Source organism: Bubalus bubalis, chromosome 14 (assembly GCF_019923935.1).
Source record: "Bubalus bubalis isolate 160015118507 breed Murrah chromosome 14, NDDB_SH_1, whole genome shotgun sequence".
In the NCBI taxonomy this organism is placed as follows: Eukaryota; Metazoa; Chordata; class Mammalia; order Artiodactyla; family Bovidae; genus Bubalus; species Bubalus bubalis.
This window is the reverse complement of record NC_059170.1, coordinates 46017697-46044438: the sequence shown is the minus strand read 5'-3', so window position 1 is coordinate 46044438 and position 26742 is coordinate 46017697. Positions and strand designations below refer to the sequence as shown.

At 44.0% G+C, this 26742-nt stretch overlaps 1 protein-coding gene across 4 annotated transcripts in view; it reads right to left on the bottom strand.

The window, feature by feature from the left end:
* Positions 1-14515: 14515 nt before the first annotated feature.
* Positions 14516-26742, bottom strand: part of BFSP1 (beaded filament structural protein 1) — a 41546-nt gene continuing 29319 nt past the window's right edge. For all 4 annotated transcript variants that reach the window (XM_025264219.3, XM_044928019.2, XM_044928018.2 and 1 more), the window contains exons 7-8: positions 17922-18007; positions 14516-15911 (exon numbers count right to left, since the gene is read on the bottom strand). In XM_025264219.3, coding sequence (XP_025120004.3) covers positions 14677-15911; positions 17922-18007 — 1321 coding nt within the window. In that variant the 3' untranslated portion in view covers positions 14516-14676. The remainder of the gene's footprint in view (positions 15912-17921; positions 18008-26742) is intronic.

Sequence of the window (26742 nt, the reverse complement as noted above, 5' to 3'; positions counted from 1 at the left end):
TAAAGCAACAAAATTATAAATTTTATTAAATCTCGAGTACATCTTTTCAACATTTCGTGTGACAAAGGGGAAGTGTGCATATAGAAATATGATAGTTATCTCCAAGAAAAGCACTCAAAATGACTGAGTTGTGAGCCGAGGGTCACTTTTCTCACCGACTGGCTTCTTTCACTTAAAAGAGCACGTGACAAAAATAGTTACTCGGGCTTGAGTTTTTGGCGTGATTTTCTCAAGTGAATGAAGTGAGCCTCTCACTTCAAGGGAAAAAAACTATTGGTGTTTGTGGTCACTGATACAATTAGAGCTTTCAAGTGAAAATTAGAGTTTGGAAAACTTCCATCTGCTACCATGAGTTTGAAAGCATCCCAAGTTTGATGAGATTGGTAATGACATTAATGAATGTACAGGCTTTTTGTTTGTTTGGGTTTTTGTTTTGTTGGTTGGTTGGTTGGTGGTTATTGTCCATGTGAGATGTGTCAACATTTGGAAGATCTGATAACTAACTCAGTGAACCACTATTTTCCGAATGACCAGGGTACGAGTTCCAGAAACATGCATGGATAAAAGAACCATTCAAAAGCAAGACAGACCAATGGATTTTAATAGAGTATAATCGGTTCACTGATACAGTTTCAGATTCCACACTGTCACTAACGTTTAAGAAATGACACCTGTCGAGTTTTGGTGTAGTATCAAAGAGGAATAGCCACAGCAAGCTAAAAGACTATAGTTGTTGTTCTTTAGTGGCTCAGTCGTGTCCCACTCTTTTGTGAACTTTTTTCAACTGTAGCCCTCTAGGCTCCTCTGTCCATGGGATTCTCCAGGCAAGAATACTGAAGTGGGTTGCCATTTCCTTCTCCAGGGGATCTTCCCCACCCAGGGATCAAACCAGTGTCTTCTGCATTGGCAGGTGGATTCTTTACTGCTGAGCCACCTGGGAGGCCTGAAAAGACTATTAACTTCTCTCTTTTCCAACTACATATATTGTGAGACTGAGTTTCCTTCACATCTTGCAACCAAAACTATTTATTGCAACCTATTGAATACAAAAGCAGGTATGAGAATCAGTATGAATCAATATGAATATCAACAGATAAAACTCAAAAATTTTGGTGTCCTCAATATTTTAAAAATGTTTTATTTTATATTGAAGTATAGCCAATTAACAATGTTGTGATAGTTTTCAGGTGGACAGGAAAGGGACTCAACCATAGATATACATATATCCATTCTCCCCCAAACTCCCCTCCAGTCCAGGCTGCCACATAACATTAAGCAGATTTCCCTGTGCTATACAGTGAAAGAAAGTGTTAATTAATCACTTAGTTGTGTCCAACTCTTTGCGACCCAGTGGACTATAGCCCTCCAGGCTTCTAGTCCTTGGGATTCTCTAGGCAAGAATACTGAAGTGGGTTCCCATGCCCCTCCTCCAGGGGATCTTTCAGACCCAGGGACTGAACCTGGGTTTCTTCCATTACAGGCAGATTCTTTACCATCTGAGCCATGCACTTTTAAGGTGGTCCTCAAATTGAGTGAAGGTCCTCAATTACTTTTAAGTGTAAAGATTCCTAAGATGAAAAAGTTTGAGAACCACTGAATTCGAGTTTTACTTTAAAAAGGACAAAACTGTGTAAAAACTTGCTAAGAAACTAGATCTAATTTGTCCCTATAATAATGCTTATGTAAAACAATAGAGGCATTAGTTAATGCTACAATGTCTATCACATTGCAATATATAGATGTATCAAATTAATATGTGGTCCCCTTAAATGTACATAGTGTTATATATTATTAATGTCTCATTTTTTTTAAAAGGAGACTTTATTTTTTCTTGTCATTATTAATGTATAAGAGAATAAGCTTCTTTTACTGCTTCCATCACAAAGCAAAGAAGTCACAGATTTTCAGCATTTTCACAGTGTGCCTGGTGGCATTGTCTCTCCCTTGTGGAATGTTCACCTTGTCACCTTCTCCCTGTACAGCCTGGTCTTCCTTCATGAGAAGAAAAATTGATCCCTTAGTAGCTCCTGCCTCCAGGAGCGCTGACATCGGCCAGTTTTCTGGCTGGGCTGTCTGTAATTACTGACGCTCCTTCTCATCCCGTCCCTCCTGTTTCTAAACACCCTTTTAAAAAAGCGATTATTTGTTAAGGACTGTGTTAACTTTATATTTCTTTTCTCATTTAATCCTCACAATGATTCTACAGGCTAGAAACTATGATTCTCCTTTTAGAGGTAAGAAAACTCAACCTCAGAAAGCTTAGGAGAACCCTCTAGGAATGGAAATGACTTGAAAGCCCTTTTAATTCATACATTCATAAAGTTGCCCAGCTGAATTTTGGTACGTCAACAATTGTTCTTAGTAATAAATTACCACTGAAGGGAGACATGAGCACAGATCCACACCCGAGCCCTGAGGATGTTTGGGTCCTGGCCCGTGAGACCCCCCTATGCTGAGAGCATGTCTGAGCCCTGCTGATGATGTCTTGCCTGGACTGTTTCCAGAAGCTTTATGCCGAGCCTTCACCCCCACCTCACCCCCACATTCTCTGCAATGGCCTCTCTGAGCCCTTACCTGGGGCAACATGCTTGCGCTCCTCACTGCATCCTGTATACCTGGGCCCTGTGATCCACCATCACACCAGAACCTCACTCCTGGAGTTGAGATCTGGGTGGGTTCAGACTCCAGGATGGCACCTTTTAGGCAGCAGCAGAAGAAGTGGGGGCTGGAGGGTGAGGGGAGTGGGTAGAGATGGAGTGTGAGCCGAGAGAAAGCAAGCATGGAGAGGAACCTTGGGCTGTCGGCCCCCAGCCACAGCCAGGAATGTTCCCAGACAGTGCTGACCTCTCACCCCAGCCCTCTTCAGCTCAGGATCCACAGTCCCCACCACTCCCACTTCAAGGACCAGCAGCCGCCTCTGGAGCAACTGGCCATCACCATAGCAACCAGGCCAGACAGGATGGGAGTGTGGTGGGGCTGCTTTAAAGACTTATATTGCTTCTAAACATAGGCCTGTTCCTCTCATCATGGTCATGTTCAGGGGCCCTGAGGACTGGGAGATCCAGACCAGCAGGGACCATCCGCTCCCTCCGTGCCTCTCAACTCAGGGAAAGAAGTTTCTGTGGTCTCAGCCAGGTCCTTGCCAACACACTCCAAGGGGAAATTCAGGCTCTCTGTCCAGGCCCGCCCCACCCCAGCGCTCTGAATGCTGGTGAACATCGGGCATTCTGGTGGCAGAGTGGGAAGGGAGGCAGGGAGGGGCTGACCCCTTGCCTCTGCCCCTCTGGGCTGAGCCATATTAGGGACAGGACCTTGTCAACTGAGTACCTGATGGGAGGAGTAGAGGAGTGACTGTGCGAGGTGGGGGCTGCTCAGGGCTCAGTGACCTAGACAGAGGCCTTGTGCAGCCGATGAGCTGTCACGCTGGGTCTAAGCTCCTTACCTCGGAACTCGAGCCTCTCCACCCCTAAGGCTAATCCAGAGGTGAGCACAGGAGGGCCTTGATAGGTCTCCAGTGACCCATGTAGCCTAACCAGCTGTGGCCCCGTGGGGGTCAGGCTTCTCTCCGGCCCTGTCTCTGTGAATCTCTCTGCTTCTGGGACTCCTCTGCCCGCCTTGCCTTGTGTGGTGCCTCTGTGTTTTGGTGTCCCCGACTCCACGTGTATTTCGTGCCTTGTCTTTGTGAAGGGCTCTGTGGCCCTGACTCCCTGAAACCCTGGTGGGTTGACAGAGGGGCACGGACACCACTAGGAAATGGGCTACACAGACCTCAGTGACAGGGCCGTGGGCGACAGCAAGTCTTTGGAGACACAGACTGGTAGGTGATGTGAGGTCTTAGACGGCACAGGGTCTCGGTGGCAACGCATTGCGGGTGGCCCAGGTTTGAGGGACGTTGGGCTGTTCGTACTTGGCACACAGATTGGGTGACTCTGAGTTTGTGGCTAACACAGGATCTGGTGACTCAGAGCGATTCCAAATGTGTTCTTGGGCGGCGGAGCGACAGCAGTGGTTCTTGACTAGGGCGGTTTGTCCGTCCCCTCCAGGGGCACTCGGCTGTGGTGGAGACGCGTTCGGTCGTCTCACCTGAGGGGAAGCTGTGCTATTAGTGTGTAGCGTGCAGAGCCAGGATGTTGCTCCACAGGCCACGTCACAGGCCGGTCCCACACAAGGACCTAAATGTGGGGCCGACTCTGAAACCCGACTGCCAGGCTGAAATCCTAGCTCCTGCCTTCTGCGACTCCGGGTGAATCTTATGTCTAACGTGGAGTACGCAGGCAGTACCCTTCTGGAGTGCTGGGATTGCTGAGCTGACTCTTGTCAAGTGTTTGGAATTGGGCCTGGCACAGAATAGGTATCGTTTTTTTGACTCAGGCCTGGAGAGAACAAGGGTAGGTTTAAATTCAGTGACTCAAACGTTCTCTCCCTTTCTTGTTACAGTTTCTACTTCAGACAGCCTTCTTCCATCAGGAAACCACATGGCCAAAAGCGCTCCTGTCTTATAGTTACCAACCAGGGTTCTTGGCCTTCCTTGTGGGTCAGTCCCTAAGTCGTCTCCGACTCTTCAACCCCACGGATTGCAGCACACCAGGCTTCTGCACACGTATCCTTCACTATCTCCGCAGTTTGCTCACATCCAACTCACATCCATTGAGTTGGTGACGCCATCCAACCATCTCATCCTCCGGTGTCCCCTCCTCCTGCTCTCAATCTCCTGCCCTCTTCAGGGTCTTATCCAATGAGTCAGCCCTTCACATCAGTTAGCCAAAGTACTGGCCTTCCTTACTCAATAAAAAATAAGAGGCCAGACAAGAAATTCACACAAGGACTTTACTGGGGCTTCTACTGCAGCAAGGGGAAACGAAAACAAATAAGTTTCCCTTGCTGGCTCCCTGAGTGGGGAGGGCAAGGTGGTTCTGTATATGGGGTGAAGTTAGAGCTCTGTCCAGGGATTGGGCCAGAGGGGTGGTTTGGGTGGTTTGCCCACCCCTAGTTGGTGTTGAGTGCAGGTGGCATGTGGAATACCCTGCTTTTGTTCCTGACCCCTGCTTTTGTTCCCAGCTCTTTAGAAGTGGCAGTTGGGTTTCTGGCCTTTTTAATATCTTGTCCATAATTTGCCCTAACTGCATGTGCACACTTATTTCTCATGCCTTATGGTTTCTTTGTATTTTTGTTGCTCCAGGAATGTTTGTCCAGATGTGAGCATTGCAGCCAAGGGTCCCAGGCCCCAGCTCTCAGCCAGTCTTTTCATATCATGCAGATGTAGTTATTTCTGAGGAAAAGAGACAAATATCTATAAATCCCTAAGAAATGGCTCTGATTGGCTAAGCCTGGGTCACTTGACCACCCACATTTTGCAGAATACCTCGTAAATAGACTAACTCTTCTATTCTCCATGAAGACTTCCCTGGTGGCTCAGCAGTAAAGTATCTGCCTACAATTCAGGAGACCAAGGTTCGATCCTTGGGTTAGCAAAATCACCTAGAGAAGGAAATGGCAACCCACTCCAGTACTCTTGCCTGGGAAATCCCATGGACAGAGGAGCCTGGAGGACTATAGTCCATAGAGTCTCAAACAGTCAGACACAACTTAGCAACTAAAGAACAACAATGACAAATTTTTCATGACAACTCTCGGGAGTAGAACTCTTACTTTCCTCTTTTAATAGCTAAGAAAACTGATGCCCAGAGGTTCAATAACTTGCAAATCCAAGATGGCATCAAGGCAGTCTGGTTTAAAAAGATGCACCCTTCCTTCACAGCCACCATCTTGAATGTTTATATTTAGATATATCAGGTTTTATTTTTAAACGTGCAAAAAGAAGCAACATTGTATATGTTCATAAAATGCATTCACAGAAGCATTTTCATTACAAAGAGTTGCTCATTTTTCTTTTTCTAAGATAAAGCAATTGCATTAGCCATTAGTCATCTGGTTTCTTGAGTGGGCTAATGAGAGAATGGTTGTGATTTTCTTGGTGAGAGAAAACAATAAGAGCTGGTCCTGGGGTGAAGGGTGGGGTAGGAGGGAGGAAGGGACCTTGGTGATGAGCAGAACTAAGCCTAGGTAGAATCTAGACTTGTCCTTGTCCTGAGCTAGGACTGCCATGGTCGACAAATTCTTTGTTTGGATGATGACCCACGACGGGACTCAACCTTTCAACTTTCCCTGAAGCACTGATAGGGATACAGCACAGTCAAATCAATAATTCACTAATAATACATCTGCTGTCAGTTGCACACATCTTGAGGGAAAGAATGCCTGCATTGTGAGATTTATCTTGCCCTAGGGCCAAGGGTGCGAGACAAGGGGCATAGATAGACAGGTGTGCTACATATATCCTTATTCATATCACCTAATGCTTCTTAGGTGCTCAGTATAAGGAATAAGCAGATGAAAGCATGTGAGTGGGTTGAATAGGACGAGGAAGTTTCCCTTGGGGAATTTGGCATCAGAGGTGGGGTTATAGTGCCCTCTAGTGGACACTTTGTGAATTTACACAATATCAGACGATGCGGCAAGTTGGTTTTTGTTTTTGTTTAACCAAGGGGTTCCCTCTTCAGAGTGTTTGGGAAGCAAGCCCATAAGAAACACTGTGTGTGTGTGTGTGTGTGTGTGTGTGTGTGTGTGTGTGTGTGTGTGTTGGGAGCTATGCAGCTTTGCCTAACTTCACCATGCAGAAATCAGGAAATGGTTAGAGAAGAAAGCTGTGCGAGTAGTTGATGGCAATAACCCAAAGATTTTATTTAAAATGTGAGAAAACCCAAGGCTGTGGAGATAGGAACTTCTCCCCTCGCTTGAATGGACTAAGGTGATTTAAATAAGGCACAGCCAGTAACTTTCCAAGCAGACCTGGATGACTGCCTGGGTGATTCTAGATGTTAGTTAAACTGCGAAATACTCTAATTCCGCTGCTTCCCCTGATTCACCCGGAACAAGAAATAAAAAGTGCTTTGCCATTATTTAAAAACAAAACAAAACAAAGCAAAAGAAGAGAAGGACAAAGAGATAGTATGCCCACAGTAAACAAAAGTACATTTTTTGTCAGGATGAGAAAATAGAAGGGTTTGGGGGGAAGGGCATGTAAGAGGAGATGAGTTAGAGATTTCATCTTAATGGTGAATATTTTTGTCTTTAAATATGTGTTTAACTTTTTCTCCTTCTGAGAGGGTACCACACTCTGTTTCCAGCCAGAAACTGTCTTTGATTCAATTGGATTTAGAGCTCTTTGGTTAAAAATTAGTATCTGGGGATTTAGAAAATATTTTGTTTGCTTGAATGGCTTCTCTTAAGTTTGTAAATGAATTGTTCTACTATGAGCCTAAATTGCTCTTGGCAAAACTGTCTTTATGTGTTTAACTGGCCAAGGTAAAATTTGTTTCATTTATGAACACAGTAAGATGAATTAAGAGACATTGAAAAAGCTGAGTTATTCTGATAATGATGTTAAGATGTTTTTGGTTTTGTATGTGCAAATAATCGATTAGTTTAATAAAATTTAATTGAAATTGCTCATTAATGCACCATTATAACTTGAACACATCTGTGCAAACATAACTGTTTTAGTCTCTTCAGGTCATAACAAAATACCATACTCAGAGAGGTTCAAACTTCAGGCATTTATTTCTAACATCTCTGGAGGCTGGGATGTCCAAGATCAAGGTGCTGGCAGATTCAGTTCTTGGTGAGAGCCTTCTTCCTGGCTTCCTGGCTTGCAGAAAGTTACCCTTTTGCTGTGCATACACATGGTGGGGAGGGACGAAGGGAGAGAGAGAGGGAGAAAACGATGGAGAGAGAAAGTTTTTGGTTTCTTCTCATAAAACACTAATCCCATTATGGGGGCCTCACCTCATGATCTCATCTAAACCCACGCACATACCTACCCCAAGCCCCACCTCACAATGTAACAGAGAACAAACCTGACTCCATATTGGAGCTCTTGTTTTAGCTCAAACCTGTGTGCTCTGTTTCCTGTGCTTACTCCTGCTGGCTCTGCATCCTGGAAAGGAATGCCGCCTACAGCCTGAAACACACACCATAGCTCCTTTCCAGGGCTCTGACTCCCAGGCTGGACTATTGAAGATATCACAATTTACATTCATATAGAGATAATTTTTCTCTTTTGGAGATTTATAGGAATATGGTGACGAGACCTAGAGTGGACAAGACCAAAGGATATCACATTCCCTCTGGGGTCTGGTCAGCACCAAGAAGTTTGCGACAACCAGCCACATCCCCTACCCTTTCAGTATAAAAGAAGCCTGAAGTCTAACTCGGGTAAGATGGTTCTTTGGGATACTTGTCATGTGGTGAGCAGTATGAGCTTAGACTCGGTAACAATATTATCATATTAGGGGCTAGGGTTTCAACACAGAAATTTTAACACATAAACACTGAACTTAACATAAATTTGGGAGAACACAAACATTCAGTCCATACACTAACCATCCAGGAAAGATACTCCTGATCACTACCTTCTCTGTCCTTCCCAAAGCAACCATTACCCTGACTGCTGATCCCCCACAGTAGATTTGCTTGGTTTTGAACTTTTTATAGTTAGAATTATACAGTATATATGCTTTTGTGTGTGTGAGATTCATTCATGTTGTTACGTGTAAAAGCAGCTTATTCGTTTCTATTGCTGTATAGTATTCCATTGCATGAATACACAACTATTTATTCATTCTAGTTTTTCCGTTTTTGATGACCAGAAAATATAAATATTTTGGTACACATACCTAGGGTTTGGATTGCTGTTCCCCAGCATTTGCATACAATCAACTTTTACAGATATCATCAAATGGTTTTATAAAGTGCTTGTAGCAATTTACACTCCTACCAACAAATTGTGAGAGTCAGCCATGGTAAAAGTATTTATCCCACAGAAATTGGCAACTTCTACAAATCACACTTTCTTTCCTAGTGAGCCAGTTGTTAAATAGTTACCAGTACACCACAGCCAATACACACTGTCACAGAAACTTCATATGTTTTTCAATTCTTGGTATTATCAGTCCTTTTCTCCCCTCAAAAGAAATAATAGAAGATATTTTAGTTCAAAATTTTAATTGAATGTATTTTAACTCTAATATAAGACAGAATTTAGAGGTATTATTTTTATTTTATTAAGATAAAAACTAATATAACATTGTAAATCAACTACTCTCTAATAAATTTTTTAAGAGATCAAATATACAAGCAATCAGATATCTTTTACTTTCTATACACATATACCCCTCAAATTTAAAAATGATAAACTTATTTTTCAGTCTTTTCAAAATCATACATACTTTTATGAAAAATTAAGTTTTATTGACTTAACTAGGGTTTTCTTTTGCTCTGCAGCATGCAGGATTTTCATTCCCCAGTCAGGGGTTGAACCCGATGCCCCCTGCATTGGGAATGCAGAGTCTTAACCACTGGACTTCCAGGGAAGTCCCAAAACCATACATCTTAAAGTCAAGGATGAGGAAAAGCCAGGATAACCTTACATTGTTGGTGCATCTCAAATCTGTCAGAATGTCTATCATCAAAAAAGAACATAAATAAAAAATGTTGGCAAAGATATGAAGAAGAGAGAATCCTTGTACACTGTTGATGAGAATGTAAATTGGTACAGTCACTGTGGAACACAGTATGAAGATTTCTCAAACAACTAAAAGTGGAACTTCCACATGAACCAGGAATTCCTCTCCTTGGTATATTTCCCTCCAAAAAAACAACACTAATTAAAAAAGATACATACATCCCAATGTTCATAGCAACATTATTTATAATTGCAAAGATGTGGAAGCAACGTACGTATCAACACATGAATGGGTTCAGAAAATACAACTTTATAGATGTGGTATATACCACATCTCAGCCATAAAAAAGTATGAAATTTTGCCTTTTGCAGCAACATAGATGGACTTGGAAGGCATTATGCTAAGTGAAATAAGTCAGACAGAGAAGGGCAAATATTGTATGATACCACTTATAGGTGGGATCTAAAAAAATACAACAAACTAGTGAACATAACAGAAAAGAAGCAGACTCGCAGATACAGAGAACAAACTAGTTGCCAGTAACACTGTCTGTAAGAGAGAAGGAAAAGAACAATTCATACACCCATCGACCACAGAATGCATAGTTTGTGGTGTAGCCACACATGGAATACCACACAGCAGTAAAAATGAAAATGATATTCCTTTTTGTGCCACAACATGGCTAATCTTCATAATTATAATTTTGAGTGGAAAAGCAAGTGTCAAAAGACTACTCTTTTCACTAAGATCAAAAGCAAATTAAAAAAACCAATATCTTATTTAGGCATCAACATATGTGATAAAACCCTCAGATAATTGTGGCCTCCTAGGGGAGGCATGAGTATTGGATGGAAGAGGAGTGCGTGGTAGACCTAAGTTACTGATAATAGTTTAGCTCTTGGGATGAGTACCAAACTCATGGGTTCTCATTATATTATTTTAAAAAATGAAATCAAGAAATGAATAGTCCTCACCATATCATCCTTTACTACTAATAGGATCTTCATTGCATTCAAACTCAACCAGAGAGGATGACCAATCTCACCCCTAAGGATGCCAGACTCTCAGTCCCTTGAGCGTTTATTGCTGCAACTATTTTTGGTGTGAGTCACTGTATTGGTCAAAGTGCTTTGTGCAAACTACAGAATCTAATACTCAGTTTAAAAAGAAAGGGATGCATTACAAGGTACTAGGTACTGTGTGGGCTTCCCTGATAGCTCAGTTGGTAAAGAATCCACCTGCAATGCAGGAGACCCCAGTTCAATTTCTGGGTGGGGAAGATCCGCTGGAGAAGGAATAGACTATCCCTTCCAGTATTCTTGAGCTTCCCTTGTGGTTCAGCTGTTAAAGAATCTGCTTGCAATGTGGGAGACCTGGGCTGGATCCCTGGGTTGGGAAGATTCCCTGGAGAAGGGAAAGGCTACCCACTCCAGTATTCTGGCCTAGAGAATTCCATGGACTATAAAGTCCATGGGGTCGCAAAGAGTCGGACCCAACTGAGTGACTTTCACTCACTCACTCACTCAGGTACTGGGTAAAGCTGAATTTTTGAGGCAATAAATTGTGGCTGATGCTAATTATGAATAACAAGAGGCTCTCATAGGGTGGGGTCCCTAGAACAGAGTCTGCAATGGAGATTTTTTTAATATGTTTATTTTTATTACTATTTGTTACTGTGCTGGGCCTTTGTTGCTATGCGTGGGCTTTCTGTAGTCGCAGAGAGTGGGGGCTACTCCCTAGTTGCGGTGTGCAGGCTTATCATGGCGGTGGCTTCTCTTGTTGTGGAGAACGGGCTCTAGGGTGCGTGGGCATCAGTTGTTGCTGCGCGTGGGCTCAGTAATTGGCTCAGCTTGCAGGTTTCAGAGAATAGGCTCAATAGTTGTGGCCCCGAGGCATTTGGAATCTTACTGGACCGGGACTGAAGAGGTGTTCCTTGCTTTGCAAGATGGATTCTTAGCCACTGGACCACCAGGAAAGCTCTAGAGGTTCTTACTTAAGATTCTTATTTAAGAGATTTATTTTACATCTTAATTTAAATTCATCGATATTAATTTAGTTAATTAAGATTAATGAATCAATCTTAATTAAGAGATTATTTATTTGTTTATTATATTTATTTAAGGAGTGCTCTTGGGAGTTGATGAGTGAGGGAAAAGAGACAGGACAAGAGGAAGAAAGTTAAACATGAATTTGGAAGTGTTCTCATCTGGAGACTGTCCTCAGCCTGGTTCTCAGGGGAGCATCAGAGCATAATGGTACCACAGAACTGGCTCCCGCTTCAGGCAAGTAGGATAGGCTAGCCCTTGGTACCTGAGAGAGGGTGCCTAGCTTCCAGAGGAGTTGATTTCCATTTGGCTGGGAAGGGGCCACCGGCTCTGACAGAGATTGGAGTTGGGTGCACTGAGCAGGGCAGAGCCCTGTAAGTGACTCAGCACCAACCTGACCTCACTGGGAAGGGCGGGGGAGATCTGCAATGAGGTCAGGGTTGGAGGAGGGCAGCGAGGTGGGGAGAGCAGAAGAGGGGACTGTCTGTGCACCCTGGAAGTGCAGCCTGAGACCTGGGGGCTTGGCCTTGCGAAGCAGTGATCCCTCATCCCCATGGGTACGCAGGACAGGCCAAGCCCTCCCCTTAGCTTCTCATTTCAGAGAGTGCCAAGCACATCAACCTACCCCAGTCATCAGTATCACCCTTCCTGTTACTCAGGCAAAGTGAACTAGGCTTCTCTCTTAGGAACCTTCTTCCCCCTCCCTCCTCACTACTCTCTGCAGCCTCAGCCTTGGCCTTGATCTCAGGCTTTGAAGGTGCTGGATTCAACGTGATGGCTGATTCATTGGGTGATAGGCAGTTTTCCCCCAAGCTGCCTGCCTCAGTCTGGAGTGGATCATTCTGGCCTCATAGGAGGGCAGACCAGGAGGCATTAACCCCTGCTCTGCCAGCATGTCTCTCTAGGACCAGAACCCAGGATTCTGGCAATTTTTCTCTCCAAGGTGGCACCAAAGGGAGCCTTGTGGAGGGCTTTGGCCACTTCATATACTTCCTCATTCTCACCCAGGCCATCCTGGAAACACTTAATCTGAATAAAAGCAGTGTCCCCTGGCCCGCCCCTTTTTGAACACAATTGCCACCTTATGTCTATACTTTCTAGAGCTACCTGTGCCTTCTGCACACTTTCCCCTGCCATCTGCTCCCGGGGGTCGGCCCCCACCTTCAGCAGAGATTTATACCTTTCCAAATACTCACACAGGAAGCCAAAGCCACCACAAGCTGGTGCCGGAAGTTCAGAGGCTGAGACAGGCCTGGGTAGGAGCTATTTCAACATTCCAGTTCTCCCATCCTTCCGGGTGGCTGGCGGATGGGGCCATCTCAGCAGTGTGGGGTGGGGGGCCTGAGCACGGGGTAGGAGCTTTCTGGGAGGGGCCTTGACCAGACGAGGCTCAGCAGGATCCCCCCCAAGTTGGTGGTCCCTCCTGCACTTAGTCCTGTCTTGAAGATGCTGAGGGAGAGGATGTAATTTATGACAGTATTAATCTTCTGTAATGATGTGTGGTTGTCTTGCCAGATACCTTTGTTTAGGGAGATGCAATAATCCATTTCAGCACATTTATTCACTGTCTACAATGTATTTTGGAGCATCCACATGGAGAAGGAGTAATTTCTTATTTGGCTAAGCAAAAAACATACTTTTGGACTGTTAGCAGAAAAAAAGAGATGCCTATAGGCAACATAAAAATGTTTGTAAAGATTCTGGTTTCAAGTAATTTCTGTTTCCTAGGATGTGACACTGCAGATATCCGAGTGCACATTTATGCACAGGAGAATACACATATGTGTATTATGGGACATTATATTGTGATAATTGAGATAATTAATAAACTTGTAAACTCTCCCTTATCAGCACTGCACTCTGCCTGGCACACACACAGAGTATGTTCAGTAAATGTGCGTCTGTGCTCAGTCGCTCAGTCATGTCTGACTCTTTGCAACCACATGGACGTAGCCCTCCAGCCTCCTCTGTCCATGGAACTTCCCAGGCATGAATACTGGAGTGGGTTGCCGTTGCATCTCCATGTGATCTTCCCAACCCCAGGATCAAACCCGCCTCTCCTATGTCTCCTGAATTGCAGGCAGATTCTTTACCGCTTGAGCCATCAGGGAAGCCCCTCAGTAAATGTTAGGCGAGTTCATTAACTGCTGAACAAGGAACTGTGTGGTGACATTTGATTTTGCTTTTGCAGCCCAACCCAGGAGTGCAATCTCTGAGTGAGAAACTTAAGTGACTCAGCCAGGACACAAGGCACGTGTGCTATGCAGGCGGCCCTGGCACCCTGCTTCTTGCCCGTGACCCCTATTGCTTCCATGCGTCTCCACACCTGGTGTCCAAAAGCCCACCTGCACCCGCGATTCTCGGTTGAGGGCTGTCCTGGGCCCTCCCTTCTGGCCAACAGGGATTGGTGGGTCAAGACCCAGCTCCTACACCCTCGGGCAGTGTAACTGAAGACCGAGTTGCACCCCGTCTCCTAGAGCCCCCAGGTATGGGGGCTGAGCGCCAGCAGCCCACAGTGCCAACCCACCTGGTAGCACCTCTCCTCTCTGATGCCCTGCTGCCTCCACCTCCGTCTCCTGACCTCCTGGCGCTTCCTGGGACCACGTTCCCAGAAATGACATCAGATCCTTGCTGCAGGGTCAGCTTCTTGGGGAACCCAAACTGAGACAGACACATTTAATCACCTGACTTCTAACAAAGCACCCCTCATGCAATCATGTGCTTGTGCCTGAAATGCAGTGAAAACAAGCCGATCCATCACCTGACATGTTTCAGGTGTGAAATCCAGACTCTGATCTTCTAATAAGCCCTGCGACGCCCCAGGGAAAAGGGCTCGTCTACTTTCTTAAATGAGCTCAGCTCAGTGGCCGTTAGCAGGGCACCCCTGTCCTGAGCGAGGCTGGCCCACCTACAAGCCCAAGGCCCCTGTTAATCAGACAAAGGATGTGCAAGCAAAGAAAACATTTTAATTAAGGCTTCACTGGTAAGCCAGATGGGCCAACCATGATCTAATCCAAAGAACCTTGTATCCTCACCCTTGTAGCTTCTGTTCTAAAACATCCAAGCACGTGTCTACAGGGGCCTAGAGGCACCTCCTCCCGGTTAGCTCAGGCACTGGAGGATCCCTTCTCTCCCAGTTTCTTCTTGTTTGCCTTCGTCTTTTCAATCATGGTCTCCACAATGACAGCAGTCTCTTCGTACGTCTGGATGCTCTCGGTGGAAAACTTCTCTATGGATTCCATCACCTCCACCTTCTCATAGGCCAGTTTCCTGGGAGGGCTTCTCGCCGGCCGGCTGCCACTCCAAGCCCCATGCCCCTCGGACCCACCCAGAGTGACCTGAGGCCCTTGAGACCAGGGTGTAGATGGCCCCTCTGGACCAGGCGCCACCATAGGACAGGGCCCTCTGGCCCCCTCCTCCTTCTGGTCATCCTGTTTCTCCTGAAGGCCCTTCAGTTCTTTGGCATTTTTCTCATCCCCTTTGTCTGCAGGGTGCGGGGTGGGGGGGTGTTCATCTTCTTTCCCCTGCAGGGGCCCCTCTTCCTCCTTCAGACCTTCTCCTTTCCCCTCAGGGGGCTCCCCTTCCTTCTTCAGACCGTCTCCTTTCCCCTCAGGGGGCTCCCCTTCCTCCTTCACACTGTCTCCTTTCCCCTCAGGGGGCCCCCCTTCCTCCTTCACACCGTCTCCTTTCCCCTCAGGGGGCCCCCCTTCTTCCTTCACACTGTCTCCTTTCCCCTCAGGGGGCTCTCCTTTCCCCTCAGGGGGCCCCCCTTCCTCCTTCAGACCATCTTCTTTCTCCGGGGCGGGCCCCTGTCCATCCTCCAGAGGGGGCTCAGGCTGCGGGGGAGAGGGTTGCACGCCGCTGTCAGGAGGCACAGAGTCATCCCCCTTAGACACCACCACACCCCCTTTGGCTGGGACGGAGAAGACACAGAAGCCAGGATCCATGAAACTGGCATCTCCGGAGACCATCACGTACCGCCCTTTGGTGTACAGGTCGGTGGGGGGCTCGGGTTCTTTGGGGCCTTTCACCTTCTCCTTGATCATCTTGCCTAGTTTCTCAAAGGCTTTGCTTATCTTGCCTCCATCTGGGACATCCTCCGGAGCCCCTTCCTGGGTCGAGGGACTTGCTTCTTCATCTCCTGGTTCAAGCTTAGACTCGCCCTCTTCTTTGATTACCACCCACCCCGGCTTCATGTCCTCTGGACCTCTCAGCGGTGTCTCTTCCAGAATTTCATCTGCTCTGTCTTTCGCTACCATCTCCTTTTTCCTCGGAAGGTTCTTGGGGAAGCCTTTGAGTCTTGGTTTTGCCGCAGTTATATCCTGCACAGCCCTGGTGAGATCTTTGAAAAAAGAAAAAAGGAGGTGGGTGCAATGAGTAAAGGCCAATGAAAGAGGAAGAAAAAGTATTTGTTGAAAAACACATGCCTAGCACTGAGGTGGGGTTTCCTGGTTGGCTGGTTGGCAACAGGGTAGGATCCCTGGGTCCTAAGCATTCATGGCCCACACTGAGGACCCAGCCCTGCCGGCTGCTGTGTGACTTTGGGACAAGTCACTTGGCCCCTCCGGGTTTGCAGAGCAGAGGGGAGGCCCCCACAGTTCCCTTCATACTGGGTACAACTTACTGAGATCCATGTTTCTCCTGCAATAACATTCTGTGGGAGCAGGGCCTCTGCCCCACCCCAGCACCTTCACCTCGAGGTCACAGGGGACACTTGGATCCAGACCAGACCAGGAAATCCAGTCCAGAGAGTCACTGTCACCTCAGGCTTCCCCAAAGGAGCAACTCAGAGTCAACCCACCTTCCTCTGATGGGTTTGGAATAGCCTCCAGGCACACCCTTGTCCCCCTGCACCCCAAACCAGATAAACACCGCCAACTCCTTGCTCACCATCCCCTTCCTCCTGTGCAACAAGAGGAAACGATGCCCTTAAACCCAGAGTGGAAATCCCCTGGGCCAGAGGCCACATTCACTGCTTCCGACCAGCCAAGAGGAGAAACTTAAAGTTTCAGAAAACACAAAGTTTCACCCTGTCTCATCCAAAAGGCAGGCTTTTAGTTCCAGATGGCACTAGTGGTAAAAAAAAACAAAAAACAAAAACAAACAACAAAAAAAAAACCCCGCCTGCTGTTGCAGGAGACATAAGAGACACAAGTTCGATCCCTGGGTCAGAAGGATTCCCCTGGAGGAGGGCAGGGCAACCCACTCCAATATTCTTGCCTGGAAAATCCCACGGACAGAGGAGGCTGGCAGGGTAGAGTCCATGGTGTCACAAAAGAGTCGGACATGTCTGAAGTGACTTAGCACACACATATACATCCGAAAGGCTTTCAAGATTTACTAACACAGTGATTTTTTAACTTTTTAACCCCAAAGTCTTCTCCAGCTACCCTCCTCCCTTTGTTAACCAGAGGACTTGGGTTCACAGAGCCAGGGCATCCCACAGGGGTGACCCTCAATGACAGAGCAGAGTGAGCAGGCATGGCGGTGCAGGTCATGAAGCCATGGGGGAGGGACACAAAGGGGACATGTCAAAGCAGGTGGCCAGAAGCAGGTGCAGAAGGGGGTGCTTGCAAGACCAGTTGCTGAATTTCAGGGCCTGCTGTTCAAAACTGTGAAGAATTTCCAGACTGCGACAGTAAAGCATCAAGCCCAGCACCCTGCACACAGCTACGGGCCCCTGGAGCCAGCCTGGGTGTCTGGGGACCCCTGCCCCTTCTCCCATATCCACAAAGCCCTCTGAGCTTTCTGAGACCCTGGGATTTGACAGCACTGTAAGCCAGGCTTTCCTTCCTCCAGGCACCATTCTGTTCGGTCCTGACTGGGGAGACTGAGCCATGAGTGGACATCTCACAAGTGCAGGAAACTGCCACAAAGGACCAAGTGTTGAAGGCAGAAGCTCCACTGCCCACCAAGCTCTTCCTGCTCAGCTTTGAACAGAAGAGAAAACGAACAAAAGTTGAGCATCTACTCTGCTCCTGATGCTAGATTAAACACCTTTGCTTAAAAGAGTTCATTTCACTGGGGGAGGGGGAGGGTGGATAGATACATTTCATTATCTACTTCTCACCAAAGTAAATGTTAATTGCGATTTTCCTCCCCAATTAAATGCCTCATGCTCATGGATGGTGGCCTCTCGCGTGGCCTGACTTTCTCCTTGTAAACTTTTAGACTCAGTCACTAGGCACCAGTGGGAGGACATCAGCAGAGTGAGGAAGGACCCCACATAAAAGCACTGAATTTCCAGCTGGATCGGAAGGGAGCATGAATGTTACATTTGGAGACAAAGTCGCTTGATTTTTTCCATTTTCCTAGGACAGAAAAGTAGAACAAGCCAGAGTTGGGGACTCACCTTTCCCACCGTGCCAAGGGCTGAGGGAGGCCCCGTGGCTCGCAGTGTACAGGGTGATTGGAGTTTCGATGAAGGCAGAGCTCAGCCTGACAGGAAGAACCAGAAAGAGGGAGGTCACCATCGTTAAGTCATCAAGGCAAACAGAATGGGGTTGGGGGGTAAGAGGGAGGCTCTAGTGTCCAGCAAAAATGAACAAGGCTTCCTCTAGATCCAACAGCTCAAAATCACAAATGTGCTCACACATTGCATGATGATGGGAAAGTCATGTCATAAACTGTGAAACACACATAAAAAATGGTAAGGTATAAATGACTGATAATCTAAATATGCCACTTTTCTGTTGAACAGGAGTTCTCTGTGTTTTGGGGTTTTTTGTAAATAAGAGAGGGTTTCCCAGGTGGCTCGGTGGTAAAGAATCCACCTGGCAATACAGGAGACGCAAGAGACATAAGTTTGATCCCTGGATGGGAAAGATCCCCTGCAGGAGGCAATGGCTACCCACTCCAGTATTCCTGCCTGGAGAATTTCATGGACAGGGGAGCCTGGTGGGTTAAGTCTCAAAGAGTCAGACACGATTGAGCATGCACAGCACCCCTAAAATAAGAGAACGGCCAGCCCAGGATAAATTATTTAGGGCAACCAGGATATGATTCTCCAACTTGTTTTTTAAAGAATAGTTTCTATAACCAGAGAGAGCAGGAAGATAAAAGCAATTGAGACAAAATGTAAACAGCTAGTGAATCTAAGAGGATTCAGAATATCCTTGCTCTGTGCCTGCAACACTTCTATCAGTGTGAAATCATATCAAAATTAAGAGTTCTATATAAACACACAAAAGAGGTACCCAGTTACCTTTTGATGAAGTCCTGCCTCCAAAACAAAACTTTTCACAAAGACATGTAAATACCAGTTCAAGACATTTTGTATATGTGTGCATGAAGCATTCACTGTGACATAAATATAATTGAGTTCAGCACAATACATTGACCGGAACTAGAGAAAACAAAAGAAAATCTTCCTTTTCCTGCAACACATTAGAGCACTCACATGCCAAGACAGAGCCCCAGAGAGAGAGGACAGAAGTGTCCCTGGGGGAACGCCCGGGTATTTCTCTTTTATCTCAATCTAAACCCCCCAAATGCACTCACACATTGCATGATGATGGGAAGGTCAATCATAAACTGTGAAACACACATTAAAAAATGGTAAGGTAGAAATTGCTGATAATCTAAACATGCCACTTCTTTGTTGAACAGGAGTTCTCTTTGTTTTGGGGGCTTTTTAAAATAAGAGAGGGATTCCCAGGTGGCTCAGTGATAAAGAACCCGCCTGCCAATACAAGAGCCACAGGAGATGTAAGTCCAATCCCTGGGTTGGTGGAAAGATCCTCTGGAGAAGGCAGGGGCTACCCACTCCGGTATTCCTGCCTGGAGAATCCCATGGACAGAGGAGCCTGGTGGGCTAGGCTGAACTGAAGAATCTCCACTTAATAGAGAAGCAGAGTCCTTACACTGGGAGGCTGGCCTCAATCCATTCTCCACACATCTAGGGCTATAGGTACACAGGTGGATACAGTCATATATGTAGGCATGGGTACGGATAGGAATAATGGAGACACCATTGTAGATGTGTATGTACATAGAGACAATGCAAGTGCCAATGGTTTATACACGTACATAAAGACGACGGAGGTGTAGACAGTTAATGCATGTACATAAAAATAATGGAGATGTAAACAGTTTATACATGCACATAAAGATGACAGAGACATAGACAGATTATGCATGTACATAAAGACAATGGAGGTGTAGACAGTTTATGCTGCTGCTGCTGCTAAGTCACTTCAGTCATGTCCGACTCTGTGCGACCCCATAGACAGCAGCCCACCAGGCTCCTCTGTCCCTGGGATTCTCCAGGCAAGAATACTGGAGTGGGTTGCCATTTCCTTCTCCAATGCATGAAAGTGAAAAGTGAAAGTGAAGTCGCTCAGTCGTGTCCGACTCTTAGCGACCCCCATGGACTGGAGCCTACCAGGGTTAGGGTTAGGCCGTGTACATAAAAACGGTGGAGATATAGACAGCTTATATATGTACATAAAAATGATGGAGATGTATACAGTTTATACATGTACATAAAGATGATGGAAATGTAGACAGATGAAAACCATTGAGGTATAGGGTTAGTAGACAGAAAGAAATCTTAAAAATTAGGGCATAAATAAATGTAAAAGAAACAAAAGAGATCATAACAAAAATCAACAAAGCCAAAAGCTGGTTCTTCAAGAAGATAAATAAACTTGACAAACCATTAGCCAGACTCATCAAGAAACAAAGGGAGAAGAATCAAATCAACAAAATTAGAAATGAAAATGGAGAGATCACAACAGACAACACAGAAATACAAAGGATCATAAGAGACTACTATCAGCAATTATATGCCAATAAAATGTTGTTCTTCCAACAACTTGGAAGAAATAGAGAAATTCTTAAAAAAGTACAACTTTCCAAAACTGAACCAGGAAGAAATAGAAAATCTTAACAGACCCATCACAAGCACAGAAATTGAAACTGTAATCAGAAGTCTTCCAGCAAACAAAAGCCCAGAACCAGATGGCTCCACAACTGAATTCTATCAAAAATTTAGAGAAGAGCTAACACCTACTATCCTACTCAAACTCTTCCAGAAAATTGCAGAGGAAGGTAAACTTCCAAAATCATTCCATGAGGCCACCATCACCCTAATACCAAAACCAGACAAAGATGCCACAGAAAAAGAAAACTACAGGCCAATATCACTGATGAACATAGATGCAGAAATCCTTAACACAATTCTAGCAAACAGAATCCAACAACGTATTATTTTTTTTTATTTTATTTTATTTTTAAACCTAAAACACTGTATTAGTTTTGCCAAACATCAAAACGAATCCACCACAGGTATACATGTGCTCCCCATCCTGAACCCTCCTCCCTCCTCCCTCCCCACACCATCCCTCTGGGTCATCCCAGTGCACCAGCCCCAAGCATCCAGTATCGTGCATCGAACCTGGACTGGCAACTCGTTTCATACATGATATTACACATGTTTCAATGCCATTCTCCCAAATCTTCCCACCCTCTCCCTCTCCAACAGAGTCCGTAAGACTGTTCTATACATCAGTGTCTCTTTTGCTGTCTCGTACACAGGGTTATTGTTACCATCTTTCTAAATTCCATATATATGAGTTAGTATACTGTATTGGTGTTTTTCTTTCTGGCTTACTTCGCTCTGTATAATAGGCTCCAGTTTCATCCACCTCATTAGAACTGATTCAAATGTGTTCTTTTTTAATGGCTGAGTAGTACTCCATTGTGTATATGTACCCACAGCTTTCTTATCCATTCATCTGCTGATGGACATCTAGGTTGCTTCCATGTCCTGGCTATTATAAACAGTGCTGCGATGAACATTGGGGTACACGTGTCTCTTTCCCTTCTGGTTTCCTCAGTGTGTATGCCCAGCAGTGGGATTGCTGGATCATAAGGCAGTTCTATTTTCAGTTTTTTAAGGAATCTCCACACTGTTCTCCATAGTGGCTGTACTAGTTTGCATTCCCACCAACAGTGTAAGAGGGTTCCTTTTTCTCTGCACCCTCTCCAGCATTTATTGCTTGTAGACTTTTGGATTGCAGCCATTCAGACTGGTGTGAAATGGTATCTCATACTGGTTTTGATTTGCATTTCTCTGATAATGAGTGATGTTGAGCATCTTTTCATGTTTGTTAGCCATTTGTATGTCTTCTCTGGAGAAATGTCTATTTAGTTCTTTGGCCCATTTTTTGATTGGGTCATTTATTTTTCTGGAATTGAGCTGTAGGAGTTGCTTGTATATTTTTGAGATTAGTTGTTTGTCAGTTGCTTCATTTGCTATTATTTTCTCCCATTCTGAAGGCTGCATTTTCACCTTGCTAATAGTTTCCTTTGATGTGCAGAAGCTTTTAAGGTTAATTAGGTCCCATTTGTTTATTTTTGCTTTTATTTCCAATATTCTGGGAGGTGGGTCATAGAGGATCCTGCTATGATGTATGTCAGAGAGTGTTTTGTCTATGTTCTCCTCTAGGAGTTTTATAGTTTCTGGTCTTACGTTTAGATCTTTAATCCATTTTGAGTTTATTTTTGTGTATGGTGTTAGAAAGTGTTCTAGTTTCATTCTTTTACAAGTGGTTGATCAGATTTCCCAGCACCACTTGTTAAAGAGATTGTCTTTAATCCATTGTATATTCTTGCCTCCTTTGTCAAAGATAAGGTGTCCATATGTGCGTGGATTTATCTCTGGGCTTTCTATTTTGTTCCATTGATCTATATTTCTGTCTTTGTGCCAGTACCATACTGTCTTGATGACTGTGGCTTTGTAGTAGAGCCTGAAGTCAGGTAGGTTGATTCCTCCAGTTCCATTCTTCTTTCTCAAGATAGCTTTGGCTATTTGAGGTTTTTTTGTATTTCCATACAAATTGGGAAATTATTTGTTCTAGCTCTGTGAAGAATACCGTTGGTAGCTTGATAGGGATTGCATTGAATCTATAAATTGCTTTGGGTAGTATACTCATTTTCACTATATTGATTCTTCCAATCCATGAACATGGTATATTTCTCCATCTATTAGTGTCCTCTTTGATTTCTTTCACCAGTGTTTTATAGTTTTCTATATATAGGTCTTTAGTTTCTTTAGGTAGATATATTCCTAAATATTTTATTCTTTCTGTTGCAATGGTGAATGGAATTGTTTTCTTAATTTCTCTTTCTGTTTTCTCATTATTAGTGTATAGGAATGCAAGGGATTTCTGTGTGTTGATTTTATATCCTACAACTTTACTATAGTCATTGATTAGTTCTAGTAATTTTCTGGTGGAGTCTTTAGGGTTTTCTATGTAGAGGATCAAGTCGTCTGCAAACAGTGAGAGTTTTACTTCTTCTTTTCCAATGTGGATTCCTTTTATTTCTTTTCTGCTCTGATTGCTGTGGCCAAAACTTCCAAAACTATGTTGAATAGTAATGGTGAAAGTGGGCACCCTTGTCTTGTTCCTGACTTTAGAGGAAATGCTTTCAATTTTTCACCATTGAGGATAATGTTTGCTGTGGGTTTCTCATATATAGCTTTTATTATGTTGAGGTATGTTCCTTCGATTCCTGCTTTCTGGAGAGTTTTTATCATAAATGGATGTTGAATTTTGTCAAAGGCTTTCTCTGCATCTATTGAGATAATCATATGGTTTTTATTTTTCAATTTGTTAATGTGGTATATTACATTGATTGATTTGCGGATATTGAAGAATCCTTGCATCCCTGGGATAAAGCCCACTTGGTCATGGTGTATGATCTTTAAGGTAAACTTCCAAACTCATTCTATGAGGCCACCATCACCCTAATACCAAAACCTGACAAAGATCCCACAAAAAAAGAAAACTACAGGCCAATATCACTGATGAACACAGATGCAAAAATCCTTAACAAAATTCTAGCAATCAGAATCCAACAACATATTAAAAAGATCATACATCATGACCAAGTGGGCTTTATCCCAGGGATACAAGGATTCTCCAATATCTGCAAATCAATCAAAGTAATACACCACATTAACAAATTGAAAAATAAAAGCCATATGATTATCTCAATAGATGCAGAGAAAGCCTTTCGACAAAATTCAGCATCCATTTATGATAAAAACCCTCCAGAAAGCAAGAATAGAAGGAACATACCTCAACATAATAAAAGCTATATATGACAAACCCACAGCAAACATTATCCTCAATGGTGAAAAATTGAAAGCACTTCCTCTAAAGTCAGGAACAAGACAAGGGTGCCCACTCTCACCACTACTCTTCAACATAGTTTTGGAAGTTTTGGCCACAGCAATCAGAGCAGAAAATGAAATAAAAGGAATCCACATTGGAAAAGAAGAAGTAAAACTCTCACTGTTTGCAGACAACTTGATCCTCTACATAGAAAACCCTAAAGACTCCATCAGAAAATTACTAGAGCTAATCAATGAATATAGTAAAGTTGTAGGATATAAAATCAACACACAGAAATCCCTTGCATTCCTATATACTAAGAATGAGAAAACAGAAAGAGAAATTAAGGAAACAATTCCATTCACCATTGCAACGAAAAGAATAAAATACTTAGGAATAAATCTATCTAAAGAAACAAAAGACCTATATATAGAAAACTATAAAACACTGGTGAAAGAAATCAGAGGACACAAATAAAATGAGAAATATACTGTGTTCATGGATTGGAAGAATCAATATAGTGAAAATGAGTATACTACCCAAAGCAATCTATAGATTCAATGCAATCCCTATCAAGCTACCAATGGTATTTTTCACAGAACTAGAACAAATAATTTCACAATTTTTATGGAAATACAAAAAACATCGAATAGCCAAAGCAATCTTGAGAAAGAAGAATGGAACTGGAGGAATCAACCTGCCTGACTTCAGGCTCTACTACAAAGCCACAGTCATCAAGACAGTATGGTACTGGCCAAAGACAGAAATATAGATCAATGGAACAAAATAGAAAGCCCAGAGATAAATCCACGCACATATGGACACCTTATCTTCGAAAAGGAGGCAAGAATATGCAATGGAGAAAAGACAATCTCTTTAACAAGTGGTGCTGGGAAAATTGGTCAACCACTTGTAAAAGAATGAAACTAGAACACTTTCTAACACCATACACAAAAATAAACTCAAAATGGATTAAAGATCCAAACATAAGACCAGAAACTATTAAACTCCTAGAGGAGAACATAGGCAAAACACTCTCTGACATAAACCACAGCAGGATCCTCTATGACCCACCTCCCAGAATATTGGAAATAAAAGCAAAAATAAACAAATGGGACCTAATTAAAATTAAAAGCTTCTGCACAACAAAGGAAACTATAAGCAAGGTGAAAAGACAGCCTTCAGAATGGGAGAAAATAATAGCAAACAAAGCAACTAACAAAGAACTAATCTCAAAAATATACAAGCAACTCCTATGGCTCAATTCCAGAAAAATAAAAGACCCAATCAAAAAATGGGCAAAGAACTAAACAGACATTTCTCCAAAGAAGACATACAGATGGCTAACAAACACATGAAAAGATGCTCAGCATCACTCATCATTAGAGAAATGCAAATCAAAACCACAATGAGGTACCATTTCACGCCAGTCAGAATGGCTGCGATCCAAAGTCTACAAGCAATCAATGCTGGAGAGGGTGTGGAGAAAAGGGAACCCTCTTACACTGTTGGTGGGAATGCAAACTAGTACAGCCACTATGGAGAACAGTGTGGAGATTCCTCAAAAAATTGGAAACAGAACTGGCATATGACCAAGCAATCCCACTGCTGGGCATACACACTGAGGAAACCAGAATAGAAAGAGACATGTGTACCCCAATGTTCATCGCAGCACTGTTTATAATAGCCAGGACATGGAAGCAACCTAGATGTCCATCAGCAGACGAATGGATAAGAAAGCTGTGGGTACATATACACAATGGAATATTACTCAGTCATTAAAAAGAATACATTTGAATCAGTTCTAATGAAGTGAATGAAACTGGAGCCTATTATACAGAGTGAAATAAGCCAGAAAGAAAAACACCAATACAGTACACTAATGCATATATATGGAATTTAGAATGATGGTAACAATAACCCTGTATGAGATACAGCAAAAGAGACACAGATGTATAGAACAGTCTTTTGGACTCTGTGGGAGAGGGCAAGGGTGGGATGATTTGGGAGAATGACATTGAAACATGTATATTATCATATGTGAAACAAATTGCCAGTCCAGGTTCGATGCATGATACAGGGTGCTCGGGGCTGGTGCACTGGGATGACCCAGAGGGATGGGATGGGGAGGGAGGTGGGAGGGTGGTTTAGGATGGGGAACACATGTACACCCATGGTGGATTCATGTTAATGTATGGCAAAACCAATACAATATTGTAAAGTAAAAAAAAAAAGAAAACCATGGAGATATAGACAGTTTATACATGTACGTAAAGACAATGGAGATGTAGACGCTTTATGCATGTACATAAAGACGATAGAGATTTACATACTTATGTGGAGATGAGGTGCAGGCTTAGGTGATAAAGATGTAACTATAACCATAGATAATGTAGATACAGGTGTATGTAGATACAGATGTAAGTGATATAGACATGGATACAGATGATGTAGATGTGGGTGGAAGTAGAGATGCAGATGACATAGAGGTAAGTGCAGGTGTAAATGTAGGTGATGCAGGCATCAGCATAAATAACAGAAGTGCTGAAGATGATGCAGGCACAGAAAATGCAGATGTGGGGTAGACATACATGTAGATGATCCAGACAGACGTAGATGGCAGAGTAGGTGTCAGATGTAGATACAGATGATGTAGGAGTAGGTGATGTAAAGGCAGGTGTAGGTGTAGATGATACAGATGTAGGTTAGGTGATGTGGGTGTAGCTACAGATGATGTAGAGAACGCAGGTGTAGTGTAGATGTACACATACAGACGCTGTGGACACAGATGTGGACATAAGTATACGTGTAGGTGCAGACACGGTCACATAGATGAACATGGAGGAAACAGAGTAACTGATGCAGGTGTAGATGTGAATGAGGCTGAGACAGAGACAGAGACACTTGCCAGCAGACTTCACATCCCAATCCATCGTGCAGAGGAGAAGGGACAGCCTGTTGGTAGCCACAGGACTGGCGGGCCAGGTGCTCAGAGTCACCATGGCAGCAGCAGTAATAACACCAACCGCTCTGAGCACTGGTCCAATTCCA